The sequence below is a fragment of the Panulirus ornatus genome, chromosome 39 (genome assembly GCF_036320965.1).
Source record: "Panulirus ornatus isolate Po-2019 chromosome 39, ASM3632096v1, whole genome shotgun sequence".
NCBI lineage: Eukaryota > Metazoa > Arthropoda > Malacostraca > Decapoda > Palinuridae > Panulirus > Panulirus ornatus.
The window spans coordinates 13435437-13451905 of record NC_092262.1 but is presented as its reverse complement, the minus strand read 5'-3'; the positions used below and the strand labels follow the sequence as shown (position 1 = coordinate 13451905).

General features: G+C 39.4%; 1 protein-coding gene across 1 annotated transcript in view; it reads left to right on the top strand.

Moving 5' to 3' along the window:
- Cbp80 (Nuclear cap-binding protein subunit 1) overlaps window positions 1-16159 on the top strand; it is a 32394-nt gene extending 16235 nt beyond the window's left edge. The window contains exons 10-16 of the mRNA XM_071685181.1: window positions 688-825; window positions 1939-2039; window positions 6865-7097; window positions 9168-9358; window positions 10328-10565; window positions 13709-13822; window positions 15658-16159. Of these exons, the coding sequence (XP_071541282.1) occupies window positions 688-825; window positions 1939-2039; window positions 6865-7097; window positions 9168-9358; window positions 10328-10565; window positions 13709-13822; window positions 15658-15771 (1129 nt within the window). The 3' untranslated portion in view covers window positions 15772-16159. The remainder of the gene's footprint in view (window positions 1-687; window positions 826-1938; window positions 2040-6864; window positions 7098-9167; window positions 9359-10327; window positions 10566-13708; window positions 13823-15657) is intronic.
- The last annotated feature ends 310 nt before the right edge of the window (window positions 16160-16469 follow it).

Sequence of the window (16469 nt, the reverse complement as noted above, 5' to 3'; positions counted from 1 at the left end):
TTTTTTTTTTAATTTTCCAAAAGAAGGAACAGAGAATGGGGCCAGGTGAGGATATTCCCTCAAAGGTCCAGTCCTCTGTTCTTGACGCTACCTCGCTAACGCGGGAAATGGCGAATAGTATGAAAGAAAGAAAAGATATATTGTTATTTTTTGATATCTGAAAATGGAGAAGTAACTAAAGCTGTATTGTGTATGATTTTTTTAAGTTTATCTTTTGCTTAATATTAACATCTACATGACACCTTTTTTCATTTTAATGTAAAGTCAAATTCTAGAATTTTGAGTTGTAAAGTTAAAAGGAGCTTCTTGCTGAAAACTGGTATCTTCTTTACACAGTCTTAGTTATTCTAGTCAACAGTATTTTCTACTTTTCCATTAGGCAACAGGATAGACCTATTAAGAGTAAATTTTCTTTTTATCCTTGCACATTTTAGAAGTTGGATTGCCTGGAATTTTTTTTTTCTTAGTTATACATAGGATTTTAGGTGGCTCTGTGCAGGGTACATTTAGCTGCCTGTCAGAGGTCTGTATGTAGTTAATTTCATCTTTCCATAGAGATTGGGAAAAAATGATGAGACATACAGACAGTTATGAAGAAATAATTGTGTGAATGAACAACACAGCAGTTGTTATGATAATGTGGAAGTAAGGTGAATGTGATTATGATTCCTTTCATTTTCTACCTAGGTTTGTAAACTGGTTTTCATACCACTTGAGTAACTTCCAGTTCAAGTGGTCATGGGATGACTGGCTTGAGGCAGCGCAGTTAGATCCAATGCACCCGAGAGCCAAATTCATAATTGAAGTGCTTCTAAGGTGCATGAGGTATGTCACCTAATGTCGAAACTATTGGTAGCTGAAAATCTATTGTATAGTTTAAGGTACATTACTCAATAGAGTACTCACATGCACAAAATAAAAGTATGTGAACCGGTGTGTTACATATGACAGCTAAAGAATGGATTTGAGCAGATCTAGCCTTTGTTTGTCTATTCCTGGTGATACCTTCCTTACTTGGGAAACAGCAATCAACTATGAGAAAAATACATATGTTCGTACATGTTTGCTATTTTCCAGTTTAACTGAGTAGTTCCAGGAACATACAAAGAAAATGCCTCATTTATTCACATTCACTCTCTAGCTTTCATGTATAATGCACTCAAGCCTGGTCTCCTATACACAACTAAGCCCTACATACCTTTTCATGGTTTCCCCCAACTGCTTCATATGCCCTGGATCATCCCAGTGACAGCATGGCATTCCCCCTATACCACCTTCCTCTAATTGGCTCTGCCTTTGCACATTTTGCATCCTCCTGCATGTTTAGGCTCTGAACCTTTAAAGCATCTTTCACTTCATCATTCCATCTCCTTGGTATCCTCCTTTTCCTTGTTTCCTCCACCTCTGATATGTATACCCTTTTTAGTCTTATTCTAACTCATATTTTCCTTATGACCAAACCATTTCAGCATGCCTTATTCAGCTTTCTCTTGCATATTTTTATTATTTCCACACCTGTCTTTTGTCGTACCATATCTTATTTGATTATTCATCACACCACATATTGTCCTCAAATATTTCAAACGTACAAAGCTCATGGAGCTACCATACAACTACCTACCAGTTAGATGGTGGTGGGTTTAGAGTTTTCTAACCCGCAGATGTTCAAGACGTATGGAGGATGCCACCCCAGAGTTTCTTCAAGACTTATATTTTTAAATCCTTCCAAAAGACATATGATAATTTCTTTGTTATGCTTGCACAGTGTAATTTATTAATGTGCTTTTTATATGAAAATTTCACATGGATTAAAGTTAATTTGTATCATTATTCAGGCTTATGCTCATTTGATATCTAGATCTATGTATTGACACCATATCAGCAGTTAGTTGTCTTATTATTCACTCACTGTAAGCTAATTTTTTTCATTGTTCACAGGTTGTCATATCACCAGAGAATTGCAGAAATTGTTCCAGAGCAATTTGACTGTTTTGTTCCACACAAACCAGAACCAGTTTATAAATATGCCAATGAAGCATGTAAGTATATGTATACTGGCATTATGATTGTGAATGGCATGGTCCATATGATAAAAGGTTTTAAGTTAGCCTTTCCTAGGATTGTAGTATATCCCTTTGATTAGATGATCCAACTTGGCTAAGAAATGGTTAACTAGTTGATGGCCTTTGTTTGAGAGTGTCGTGTTTGAAGGAGGTTTGCATCATGTATGATAAAAGTGGATAAGGCAAGAGGGAAAGATATTATTATTGTACCACATGTAGAAGTGGATATTTCCATGTTTATATGCTTTTATGTATATTCATGTTTATATGTATACTCTCATAACTTTGCCCAAATATGTAGGTTTCTGGAGTATCTTTTGGGTTTCATTGGTGGAATTTTTGTACAATAGTGATTATGCAAGTTTTAAGTAAGATATTTATGATTAATTTTTTTTTTCATTCATTTCAAGCTAAAAGTTTGTTTCTAAATTGTTCTTACATTTTTCATATGTATATATATGTATGTGTGTGTGTGTGTGTGTGTATGTGCATATGTGTGTGTGTGTGTGTGTGTGTGTATGTATATATATATGTATATTATCCCTGGGGATAGGGGTGAAAGAATACTTCCCACGTATTCCTCGCGTGTCGTAGAAAGCGACTAGAGGGGACGGGAGCGGGGGGCCGGAAATCCTCCCCTCCTTGTATTAACTTTCTAAAATGGGAAACAGAAGAAGGAGTCACGCGGGGAGTGATCATCCTCCTCGAAGGCTCAGAGTGGGGTGCCTAAATGTGTGTGGATGTAACCAAGATGTGAAAAAAGGAGAGATAGGTAGTATGTTTGAGGAAAGGAACCTGGATGTTTTGGCTCTGAGTGAAACGAAGCTCAAGGGTAAAGGGGAAGAGTGGTTTGGAAATGTCTGGGGAGTGAAGTCAGGGGTTAGTGAGAGGACAAGAGCAAGGGAAGGAGTAGCAATACTCCTGAAACAGGAGTTGTGGGAGTATGTGATAGAATGTAAGAAAGTAAATTCTCGATTAATATGGGTAAAATTGAAAGTTGATGGAGAGAGGTGGGTGATTATTGGTGCATATGCACCTGGGCATGAGAAGAAAGATCATGAGAGGCAAGTGTTTTGGGAGCAGCTAAATGAGTGTGTTAGCGGTTTTGATGCACGAGACCGGGTTATAGTGATGGGTGATTTGAATGCAAAGGTGAGTAATGTGGCAGTTGAGGGAATAATTGGTATGCATGGGGTGTTCAGTGTTGTAAATGGAAATGGTGAAGAGCTTGTAGATTTATGTGCTGAAAAAGGACTGATGATTGGGAATACCTGGTTTAAAAAGCGAGATATACATAAGTATACTTATGTAAGTAGGAGAGATGGCCAGAGAGCGTTATTGGATTACGTGTTAATTGACAGGCGTGCGAAAGAGAGACTTTTGGATGTTAATGTGCTGAGAGGTGCAACTGGAGGGATGTCTGATCATTATCTTGTGGAGGCTAAGGTGAAGATTAGTATGGGTTTTCAGAAAAGAGGAGTGAATGTTGGGGTGAAGAAGGTGGTGAGAGTAAGTGAGCTTGGGAAGGAGACCTGTGTGGGGAAGTACCAGGAGAGACTGTGTACAGAATGGAAAAAGGTGAGAACAATGGAAGTAAGGGGAGTCGGGGAGGAATGGGATGTATTTAGGGAATCAGTGATGGATTGCGCAAAAGATGCTTGTGGCATGAGAAGAGTGGGAGGTGGGCTGTTTAGAAAGGGTAGTGAGTGGTGGGATGAAGAAGTAAGAGTATTAGTGAAAGAGAAGAGAGAGGCATTTGGACGATTTTTGCAGGGAAAAAATGCAATTGAGTGGGAGAAGTATAAAAGAAAGAGACAGGAGGTCAAGAGAAAGGTGCAAGAGGTGAAAAAAAGGGCAAATGAGAGTTGGGGTGAGAGACTATCAGTAAATTTTAGGGAGAATAAAAAGATGTTCTGGAAGGAGGTAAATAGGGTGCGTAAGACAAGGGAGCAAATGGGAACTTCAGTGAAGGGCGTAAATGGGGAGGTGATAACAAGTAGCGGTGATGTGAGAAGGAGATGGAATGAGTATTTTGAAGGTTTGTTGAATGTGTCTGATGACAGAGTGGCAGATATAGGGTGTTTTGGTCGAGGTGGTGTGCAAAGTGAGAGGGTTAGGGAAAATGATTTGATAAACAGAGAAGAGGTAGTAAAAGCTTTGCGGAAGATGAAAGCCGGCAAGGCAGCAGGTTTGGATGGTATTGCAGTGGAATTTATTAAGAAAGGGGGTGACTGTATTGTTGACTGGTTGGTAAGGTTATTTAATGTATGTATGACTCATGGTGAGGTGCCTGAGGATTGGCGGAATGCGTGCATAGTGCCATTGTACAAAGGCAAAGGGGATAAGAGTGAGTGCTCAAATTACAGAGGTATAAGTTTGTTGAGTATTCCTGGTAAATTATATGGGAGGGTATTGATTGAGAGGGTGAAGGCATGTACAGAGCATCAGATTGGGGAAGAGCAGTGCGGTTTCAGAAGTGGGAGAGGATGTGTGGATCAGGTGTTTGCTTTGAAGAATGTATGTGAGAAATACTTAGAAAAGCAAATGGATTTGTATGGAGCATTTATGGATCTGGAGAAGGCATATGATAGAGTTGATAGAGATGCTCTGTGGAAGGTATTAAGAATATATGGTGTGGGAGGCAAGTTGTTAGAAGCAGTGAAAAGTTTTTATCGAGGATGTAAGGCATGTGTACGTGTAGGAAGAGAGGAAAGTGATTGGTTCTCAGTGAATGTAGGTTTGCGGCAGGGGTGTGTGATGTCTCCATGGTTGTTTAATTTGTTTATGGATGGGGTTGTAAAGGAGGTAAATGCAAGAGTCCTGGAAAGAGGGGCAAGTATGAAGTCTGTTGGGGATGAGAGAGCTTGGGAAGTGAGTCAATTGTTGTTCGCTGATGATACAGCGCTGGTGGCTGATTCATGTGAGAAACTGCAGAAGCTGGTGACTGAGTTTGGTAAAGTGTGTGGAAGAAGAAAGTTGAGAGTAAATGTGAATAAGAGCAAGGTTATTAGGTACAGTAGGGGTGAGGGTCAAGTCAATTGGGAGGTGAGTTTGAATGGAGAAAAACTGGAGGAAGTGAAGTGTTTTAGATATCTGGGAGTGGATCTGTCAGCGGATGGAACCATGGAAGCGGAAGTGGATCATAGGGTGGGGGAGGGGGCGAAAATTTTGGGAGCCTTGAAAAATGTGTGGAAGTCGAGAACATTATCTCGGAAATCAAAAATGGGTATGTTTGAGGGAATAGTGGTTCCAACAATGCTGTATGGTTGCGAGGCGTGGGCTATGGATAGAGATGTGCGCAGGAGGATGGATGTGCTGGAAATGAGATGTTTGAGGACAATGTGTGGTGTGAGGTGGTTTGATCGAGTAAGTAACGTAAGGGTAAGAGAGATGTGTGGAAATAAAAAGAGCGTGGTCGAGAGAGCAGAAGAGGGTGTTTTGAAATGGTTTGGGCACATGGAGAGAATGAGTGAGGAGAGATTGACCAAGAGGATATATGTGTCGGAGGTGGAGGGAACGAGGAGAAGAGGGAGACCAAATTGGAGGTGGAAAGATGGAGTGAAAAAGATTTTGTGTGATCGGGGCCTGAACATGCAGGAGGGTGAAAGGAGGGCAAGAAATAGAGTGAATTGGAGTCATGTGGTATACAGGGGTTGACGTGCTGTCAGTGGATTGAAGCAAGGCATGTGAAGCGTCTGGGGTAAACCATGGAAAGCTGTGTAGGTATGTATATTTGCGTGTCTGGACGTGTGTATGTACATGTGTATGGGGGGGGGGGTTGGGCCATTTCTTTCGTCTGTTTCCTTGCGCTACCTCGCAAACGCGGGAGACAGCGACAAAGTATAAAAAAAAAAAAAAAAAAAAAAAAAAATGTATACTTTTTTATGTATGAGCATGTGTTGTACTTAGATTCCTTTTCTTAAAAACCATATTACTGCAAAACGGAGAAGCATCCAGGGCACAATTTTTACTTTGAAAATTAATAAGAGGTCATGGGAAAATTGATCGTATTGTATTTTGATCAAGAAAAAGTTTGTCATTTCACAATTTTGCATCCTCCTCCTATGGCCTTGGTCATTGTGACAGAAATTGTAGTTAATTGCACTGTCATTATGTTATTATAGGCAGGAGCAGAAAAGAACCTCTGGTTTAACTGTGATGCATGAAAATACTTGTTCTGTCTTGACTGGAGCAATTATGTACCTCCCCCACCAAATAAGTGTAAAACTTATTTCTCTTATTAATTATGCACACACATCCAAAGCACATCATATTTATGAGCATGTCTTTTCAGGTTTGGTAGTTGTCATTGCCAGGGAGCAATGATGTGGATGCTTTGACATGGAAGTATTTTAGAATTGTGTGAATAATGTGCTTCAATTTAGGTGTCACATTAAAAGAATTTCATTACATGAAAGTTTCCTCAATTCCAAAACTTGATTTAAAAAAAAGTCATCCCTCTGTCTACCATGTTTAACATATGATTCTCTTATTTATAATTTTTTAGGATTAACTCTTCTGTTTTTCTGTTTGGACTCTTACACTTGTAGAAAATTATGTATTATTCAAAGCAGCTAACTCTGGGCACTTGTATACATCTTGTCATTAACTTGGAAGTTTTCAGGTTTTAAAACTAAAGTTCAGATTTTTCTTTAATCTCTACCTGTATTATTCTATGAAGATTTTTTTTGTATCAATTAGTCAATTAGTGTTCATCACTATTTCTTGCATCTAAACTAAATGATCCTGTATATCATCGAGCCAGAAGAATTGCATAGTATTTTTGTTCTTATTTGGACAGGTGATCTATCAGGTGCTGAAGTTGCCCATCAGCTTGAGTCAGTGGTGCGAGCTAAAGGAATGACAACGGAAGTTTTACAGGTTCTCAGTGAGCTACCAAACCCACTGCGCGAGAATGATGAGACAGACCCACCATACAACCCACTCCAAATCCAAGTTTTTGTTCAGACTATCCTTCATCTTGGTTCTAAAAGTTTCTCTCATGCTTTTGCTGGAATTTCAAAGTTTTTAAAGGTATGAAATCCTCTCATGAAAATATTATTGAATTCTGATGATAGATATTTTTTGATAATCACAAGCTATCTTTTGTCAGTGCTAGTCTATTGTATTCAAAGTTACAAGTTGTTGGTATCTGTGTACTTTTCTGTCTATATTTCTGATGCCTGTTCCTTCCAGGAACTCCCAATAAATGAGTCACCATGGCAGACTTAGTGAATTCTGTTCTTAGTGATGGGTTGTTAGGTATCAGTAATTATATAGTTTGTTAATGATCATATGGTCTTTTGATGTGATACAAGATGAAGATGGTAGGCATCATCTTCTACTTGCTGCCATGCTTCTACATACTATCAGTTTCATTGATGATACAAATTAAGTAAAGAACAAGTAAGTATAGGTGATAGGCATATGTTGATCAAGAAGGAGTCATGATAGCAGCACAGTGAGTTGTTACCGTAGTGGCTGTTATACTCCCCTCCCTATCCCTGGTTGCCATTTTTTCCTTTTTGTCTCATACACATTGGTTTCTGGAACTCTATCCACAAACTTAAACTTCCTCTTTAACTCCCCACATATTACTGTATTTGGCAACTTGTAAAACACATGACTCTCTCCTTCTCAAATTTCCTTTTATCCATGGGGATAGTTAAGTAAGAAAACTACTGACATACCTCTTGCATGCTGTATGAGGCAACTAAATTGGGAAGAATTGGGGGGGGGCCAGAGATCCTCCCTTCTTTGTATTCTGTCTCACCAACGGTAGGAATGAAAGAAGGAGTCAATTAGGATTTGTTTCAGAAGGCTCAGGCTAGGGTGTTGAATGTGCTTGGTTGTAACCAAGATTAAAAGGAAGGAAGAGAAAGGTGATGTTTGTTGAAAGAAACATGGATATTTGTGATTCTGAATGAAACAAAGTTGAAGGGGATTGGAGAAGAATGATGTAGGAATGTCGAGGGGATAGAGGCTGGGGTTAGTAGGAGGACAAGAGTAGATGGGTGATTGGGGTTGGGGGTCAACATTTGTTAATAGAAAACTCCTGTCTTGGCTGAAAATATAGTTTTGTTGGTTAAGATCCACCAGTTGCTAAGTGTCAATTCTTCATCACCATTGTAAAAGTTAACCAGTTTGGTGATAAATTACCTTGTATGGCCACCTAGGCACTGATTGATGGAGTTTTCAGGGATATATAATAGTGTTGCATTTGATGTGCTGCCTTGCTATCTAGCCTACATTCCTTCATTGCATCACAACAAGACTGAGAATTTGCAAACTCGCCTAATTAGCTGTATTAGCTGCATCACAAGCTATACTACTTGATGGTTGAGTGTGGCTCACAGAAAGTGTTAGCTATATATTAGGGTAGAAATACTACTTTTAACCAAATGATATTCACAATCCACCCCAACAGAAAGGAAAAGACCATAAGGCAAAAGGCTTTAGATTTTGTAAATTGTTGTCGGCTTTTGCTGGGTTGTTTGTAAATTAGGAATATGATTATATATGCACCTGCACTTATACATGACAGCTAGAGACTGAGTGTGAACGAATGTGGCCTTTGTTGTCTTTTCTTAGCGCTACCTCGCATGCATGCGGGGCGAGGGGGTTGTCATTTCATGTGTGGCAGGGTGGTGACGGGAATGAATGAAGGCAGCAAGTATGAATTATGTACATGTGTATATATTTATATGTCTGTGTTTGTATATATATGTATACGTAAAAATGTATGGGTGTGTGGATGTGTATGTATATGCATGTGTATGTGGGTGGGTTGGGCCATTCTTTCTTCTGTTTCCTTGCGCTGCCTCACTAACGCAGGAGACAGAGACAAAGTATAATAATAATGATAATGCACCTGCACATAATCATGAGTGTGAGTGGAAGCACACAGGCTTGATTACAGTAAGGTCATTAGTATGAATATCAAATTTTAAATTTTTTCAGTAAGAGTATGAACTCAAGTACTACAGATCTGATAACAGACACTCATAATTTGATATTACCTGGTATCTTTATGCAGTTGTTTGAAGCAGTAGACAGAGATAACAGGAATATTCATTTCTTATCACTGTATTATCTCTTTTGCAGGTGTTTGAAACAATTGTAGGAAATAATGAGGAAGCTCAGATTCTTGTTCTACGTGAGATGCATGAAGTATGGGAACGCCACCAACAGATGATGGTAATGCTGTGTGATAAATTCCTCCGCACACAAATTGTCTCATGTGCATCGGTTGCCAATTGGATCTTCAGTAAGGAAATGATGCCTGAGTTTACAAAGTAAGTTGTAAAGATAATGTCTGGATTTAGTACTGTGTGTATTGACTAGTATCTCCTACTTGCCTTGAAAGGTGACTGAGAGGGAGCGGAAGGGTTGAAGATCTTTCTCTTCTGTTAAGTCTTCCTAAATCATATCTACAATGATACTACTTAGAATGGTCATCTGTTTATCTTCGTTCAGTTTTACTTTGCATATGCTCTGGCTTTATTCATAGTACCATTTTTTCTCACAGTCTTTTCCGGCTAATGGAAATAAGTCATTTTGTCTTTCCTATATCTGATAGGGTCACCTTATGTGTAATATATATATTCATCTATATCTGATGCCTGTTCTCACTGGAGACTCCTATGAAGGGGTTAACCATGGCAAAAGAATTTCTGCTTATCCCCGTCCTTACATGCCTCCCTTGCATATACCATTCCATGCATTCTTCTCACATTTCTATCTCTCCAGTACTCTTCCACTCTTTTTTCTTCATGTCATGGGTGGGCTTTCTCTCACACTAATCTCTTTGAACTCTACTACTCTGTAATTCATTCTCTTTGCATTCCCTGCCTTAACAAATCTCTCATACACCTCCATATTTTTCTTCATTTCATATAGTCATACCACATGCTCATCACAAATAACTCATTTCCACAGCATGGAATGTTGACCTCTGTGACTCATCCCATGTCAGTGTTTCAGATGCATAGGTCAGGGTTGGTAGGACTGTGCTGTCCCTTAATCCTTTCTTCACTTCCATGCTTGCACCTCTTCCCTTCATTACTCTCTTAAAGAACCCAGTAATTTTTCTGCCCTATATTGCTCTCTCCATTTTCTCTCCTTCCGTATCACCAAACTTTCCCAAGATAGCCCCCAAATACTTATATTCTGTCATTCCTGTTAGTGATGTAGTAAGAAAGCATGTAGATAACATAGCTTTTCCATTCCTTTACTACTTTTTCCAATCACAAATTCTTTTACAGGAACTACATATGGGAAATTATTCATGCCACTATCCGCAAAATGAATAAACATGTAGGGCGATTACAGCGGGAAGTAAGTGAAGCTCGTGAGCGTCGTTCAGGGAATGATTCTGATGAGTCATCATCAGATGAGGAGGAGCAAAGACCACGTCCTAGTGAAGAAGAAATAGAAAGAATGGAAGAAAAACTTGAAGCTGCCCAGGCTGACCAAAAAAATCTCTTTCTTATCATATTTCAGGTGAGCATGCTTTATATTCTTATTCCAAGTTTTATGTTATATCTTTATGTGGTCGATTTTTGTCCTTCATTGATACGTGTATCCCCCCCACTTTACCATTGAGCAAGATTCTGGCATGTTTAGATTGCTTTCCCATAAACTTCCATATATGATTGAAGTTACTTTAGAAAATGTTTTGCCTGAGGATGTTGTAGAAATAAACTTGAAAACACAGAAAACTCCTTTTTAAACATGTACTGTATATGATATAGAGAGGCAGGTCTGCATTCTGATGGGATGTTGAGGGGCTTGGGAGTCCATTTCTCTCTGCTGATGACACAAATCTGGAGGCAGATGTGAGTGAGAAACTGGAGAAGCTGGTTGTTGGAATGTGAGTTTAAATGGAGAGAAACTGGAGGAAGGTAAGTATTTTAGATGCCTGGGAATGGTTATGGTAGTGGATCGAACCTTAGGAGCTGAAGTAACCATAGGGGGGATGAGGCCATGTATGCATTAAAGAGTGTGTGGAAAGAGAGGTCATTGTGATGGCCAAGATGGGTGTGTTTGGTGGTGTAGTTTTTCCAAGGGTGTTCAATGGATGGAAGGTATGGGCCTTAAGGTAAAAATGTATTGAAGGGGTTGGATATGCTGGAAATGAAATGTTTTAGGACAGTATGTGATTTGTAGTGTTAATTGATGAAGAAAGGAGAGAAATGTTGTAGCCAGAAGAGTATATATGAAAGAGCTTAAGGGAGTGTTCTGAAATGGTTTGGATACACGAAGAGGACGAATTAGGTGAGGCTGACTGGGAGGGTACATGTTAGAAGTGGATGGAACAAGAAAAGGGAACTGTCGTGGAAAGATGGAGTAGAAAAATGTTTTGAGTGATCAGGGCGAGAACATACTGCATGGGATATAGTGAATTGGAGTGTTGTGGTATAAAAGGGGTGATATGCTGTCAGTGCATTGAATGAGGGCACATGAAGCAGTCACAGGAAACCACGGAAAGATGTGTGAGGTTTGAATGTTGATGAGCAGGCTATGGTTTCAGAGAATTTTACATGACAGCAATAAAGTGGATGTAAACACTTGAGGTCATTCTTCATCTTCTTGGTGCTAACTGGCTACACAGGAACACAGAGAATTGATATGAAAAAAAAAATTGAAATATATATATTCATTTATTATACTTTGTTACTGTCTCCCGTGTCAGCGAGGTGGCACAAAGAAACAGACGAAAGAATGACCCATCCCACCCACATTCACATGTATATACATAAATGCCCAAACATGCACATATACATACCTATACATTTCAACATATACATACATATACATACACAGATATATACATTTACATGTACATATTTGTGTTCATACTTGCTGTCTTCATCCATTCCTGTCGCCACCCCGCCACACATGGAATGACACCCCCTCCCCTCGTGTTCGCACGAGGTAGTGCTAGGAAAAGACAACAAAGTCCACATTCGTTCACACTCAGTCTCTAGCTGTCATGTGTAATGCACCGAAACCACAGCTCCCTTTCCACATCCAGGCCCCACAGAACTTTCCATGGTTTACCCCAGATGCTTCACATGCCCTGGTTCAATCCATTGACAGCACGTTGATTCTGGTATACCACATCATTCCAATTTACTATATTCCTTGCACGCCTTTCACCCTCCTGTATGTTCAGGCACCGATCACTCAAAATCTTTTTCACTCCATCCTTTCACCTCCAATTTGGTCTCCCACTTCTTGTTCCCTCCACCTCTGACACATATATCCTCTTTGTCAACCTTTCCTCACTCATTCTCTCCATGTGACCAGACCATTTCAATACACCCTCTTCTGCTCTCTCAACCACACTCTTTTTATTACCACACACCTCTATTACCTTTTCATTACTTACTCGATCAAACTACCTCACACCACATATTGTCCTCAAACATCTCATTTCCAACACATCCACCCTCCTCTGCATAACTCTATCTTTAGCACATGCCTTGCAGCCATATAACATTGTTGGAACTACTATTCCTTCAAACATACCCATTTTTGCTCTCTGAGATAATGTTCTCAGCTTCCACACTTTGTTCAACACTTCCAGAACCTTCGCCCCCTCCCCCACCCTGTGACTCACTTCCACTTCCATGGTTCCATCTGCTGCTAAATCCACTCCCAGATATGTAAAACACTTCACTTCCTCCAGTTTTTCTCCATTCAAACTTGCCTCCCAGTTTACTTTCCCTCAACCCTCCTGAACCTAATAACCTTGCTCTTATTCACATTTACTCACAACTTTCTTCTTTCACACACTTTACCAAACTCAGTCACCAACTTGTGCAGTTTCTCACCCAAATCAGCCACCAGCGCTGTATCATCAGCGAACAACAACTGACTCATTCCCTAGCCCTCTCATCCACAACAGACTGCATACTTGCCTCTCTCTCTAAAACTCTTGCATTCACCTCCCTAACAACCCCATCCATAAACAAATTAAACAACCATGGAGACATCAAGTACCCCTGCCACAGATCAACATTCACTGGGAGCCATTCACTTTCCCCTCTTCCTACTTGTACATATGCCTTACATCCTTGATGAAAACTTTTCACTGCTTCTAGCAACTTACCTCCCACATCATATACTCTTAATACCTTCCACAGAGCCTCTTTCTCAACTCTATCGTATGCCTTCTCCAGATCCATAAATGCTACAAACAAATCCATCTGTTTTTCTAAGTATTTCTCACATACATTCTTCTGATCCACACATCCTCTACCACCTCTGAAATCACACTGCTCTTCTCCAATCTGCTGCTCTGTACATACCTTTACCCTCTCAATCAATACCCACCCATATGATTTCTCAGGAAGTATTATCTATTTATTTGTTATACTTAGTTGCTGTGTCGTGCGTTAGGGAGGTAGCGCAAGGAAACACAGACATATGCATATATACACATGTACATATTCATACTTGCTGCCTTCATTCATTCCTGACGCCACCTCACGTGAATATTTAGTTATTGTAGCTTGATAATGTATATATAACACCTAAGTGATTTTAAAAACTCATACAAGTGATTCTCTGTATACTAGTGCTTTTTATTAATGTGAAGTATTTAAATACCTATTGATATATTTAATTTTTTACCACAGCGCTTTATCATGATCCTGTCAGAGCACCTTGTACGTTGCGACACAGATGGCCGTGATTTTAATACACACTGGTATCGTTGGACTATTGGTAGACTACATCAGATCTTCATGATGGTAAAAGAATTTTGCATGTTTTGTTTTGTATTGAATGATGTATGTTTTTGTGTATGTTTTATTTGAACTGGAAGGAGGAAGGAGTCATACGTTCGTAAGGCCCCATCTCCTGAGCACTCCCTACTATCATACAACTTCTTAAACGTATGTATGTTGTCTGCATTAACCTTGCCCATATTCATTTTATTCCATTCACCCACCACTTTCAAAAGTACATCTCTACATTTTTTAAAAAAGTGTTCCTTGTTTGATTTCATGTTATATCCTCTGGTTGTTCTGTCCCCACATCTCTCGAAGAAGTGTTCTCTATCTATATCTTGGATCTTGTTTCTTCCAAGGTGGGCAGATTTGAATCCTCTTTCCCTTCCCTGCAACTTGGCTGTCAAATCTGGTGCCATCTTTGTTGGCATCCTCTGGACCTTCCCTGTTAGCTCTTTGCGCTTCTTTAGGTGTGGTGACCAAACTTGAGGAGCATAGTCTAGTTTTGGCCTTATGTTGGATATGAACAGCTTGCTGGGTATTTCCTTATCCATGGGAAGCCACAGAGAGGACTATGGGGCTTTGTTATGGGTAGTGAGTTGTGGTTTTGGTGTGTTGCATAAGACAGCTACAGAATGGATGTAAGCAAGTGCACCCTGTCCTCATATTTTCCTGGCACTACCTCGCTAAAGTGGGAAACTGTGGCCAAGTATGAAAGAAAAGTTATGTATGTACTAGAAACTTTTTTTGATATTTGTCAGCAGACAGTTTGTCTCTATCTGTTCTCCTCATGTAGGACCCTGGCAAGAGGTTAAGGATGATTTCAATCCCACGTCATTCTCAAGTAGTATCCTGAAGCTTATTTCCTGCTAGATATAATTGAGGCCTACCACTTTGGCTCATCCTAATTGCTTTACATTTGCTAAGATTGAATTTCTCCAACTTTGGAATAGTTTTGGTCCCTTTGTAAGTTGATGTAAACCTCCTCAGTTTTCTCTTCCCTTATGACCTCTGCATCATCTTGTAAACATGTTTAGATAGAAGTCTATGCCTTCAGGTAAGATAAAGAAGAGTAACTATCCTAGAGCAGAACCCTGTGGCACTCTTCTGGTCATCTTGACCCATTTGAAAAAGGCTTCCCCAATGTTCATTCTTTATTTCCCTCCATTTGGATGATCTATCCATTGAAAGTGCCTTTCCCCCTATTCCTGCCTTGTGATTCAGCTTCTTAATCAGCCTTTCATATGTTGTGGGGTCATGTGCAAACTGGCAGTCCAGATTCGAACAAAACACCCAACCACTCTTTTGTCTAAGACAGAGCTTTCAATCTCGTTGAAGTCTTTGAGGGTTGTTATATATGACCTCTTTTCCTTAGAAGCATACTGTCCTGCTTAGGAAGTCATCCATTTGCTTTTCGATTATCTTTAACAGAACCTTACAGACCAAAGTCATAATTGTGACCAGTATGTAGCTCGTTGCTGATTTCTGGTTTCCCTTCTTATATTTATGTAATGAGAAATAAATAAATGCACATGCTGCATCATAAGTACACATATTGTAATTTTTGTATAACCTAAGAATCCCTTTTAAGGTGCTCATGTAGCCACAAGGCTGCACTAAAGTCAGTAGCAGAAGATTATGAACTCAGAAGTAAGAAGCTCCTCACTGAGATTGTGCTCCTTTGTTCTCTTTCTTTTTTTCAGCTGTTGACAATGATAACTTCCTGACCAAAGCTGATCCTTCACTCGTAGCACAGCCACATTCAGGCAAAGTCCAGTGACTCCAGTATACAAATATATTTGTATAAATATTTACATTTAAAGTTGGTCATTAATTTGCTGTATTCTACCCAACAGCACAACACGCAAGTGGAACGCTACAGTCAGACACTGAGTACCCTGCTCTTCACTCAAGATCTGGACCTTCACATTCTCGATGCCTTCAACCAGTTTGTTGCACTACGTGCTTGATTCTATCTTTATTGTTGTTTGTTATGACTCTGTATGCATTCATTCATACATCAGCATCCATTTTTTCATAAACAGAATATATGATTCTTTCATTTTCGTTCAAGTATTATACCATTATTTACAGGGCGGAGAAAAATACTTTGAATGGTGTTTTCATTGTCAGTAGTTGCTTCTGTCATTTGGTAAATTGATTAGTTTAATGGTATAGTAATTATTTTTCCACATGCAAGCTATTCAGTCCATTTTCAGAAATCATTTCAAAACATGAGATAAACGAAGGGGGGTTGTATTTAAGCATATTGTGGGTAAGTTACACCAGTGCACTGTTGCAAACCCAGGACTCAAAAGACAGATGTCACCAGAAAACTGGTTAATTTTGATGGCGAAATTTATGTGCTAATAATCCGGGAACAGTTTTCAAAAACTTTGGAACACACATTATAAGTACGAAGAGTGGCAGCTTTTGTTGTTTAACACTCCACACCCTTGTCTTTACATTGGTGCTATTGTACCATTTTGACATTTTGAGGTGTGGGACTCTACTTTTTTGATGATTTTGCCCCTCATACGTAGTTACAATGTGCTTAAAAAGAGCAGTAAGCAGTCCAGCAATGTAATGGTACTAAAATTCAATTTTCTACACTTTTGTTACCCAGTTGCGTATAATTCTTCAGTGATTAGAAGTTATGATATACACA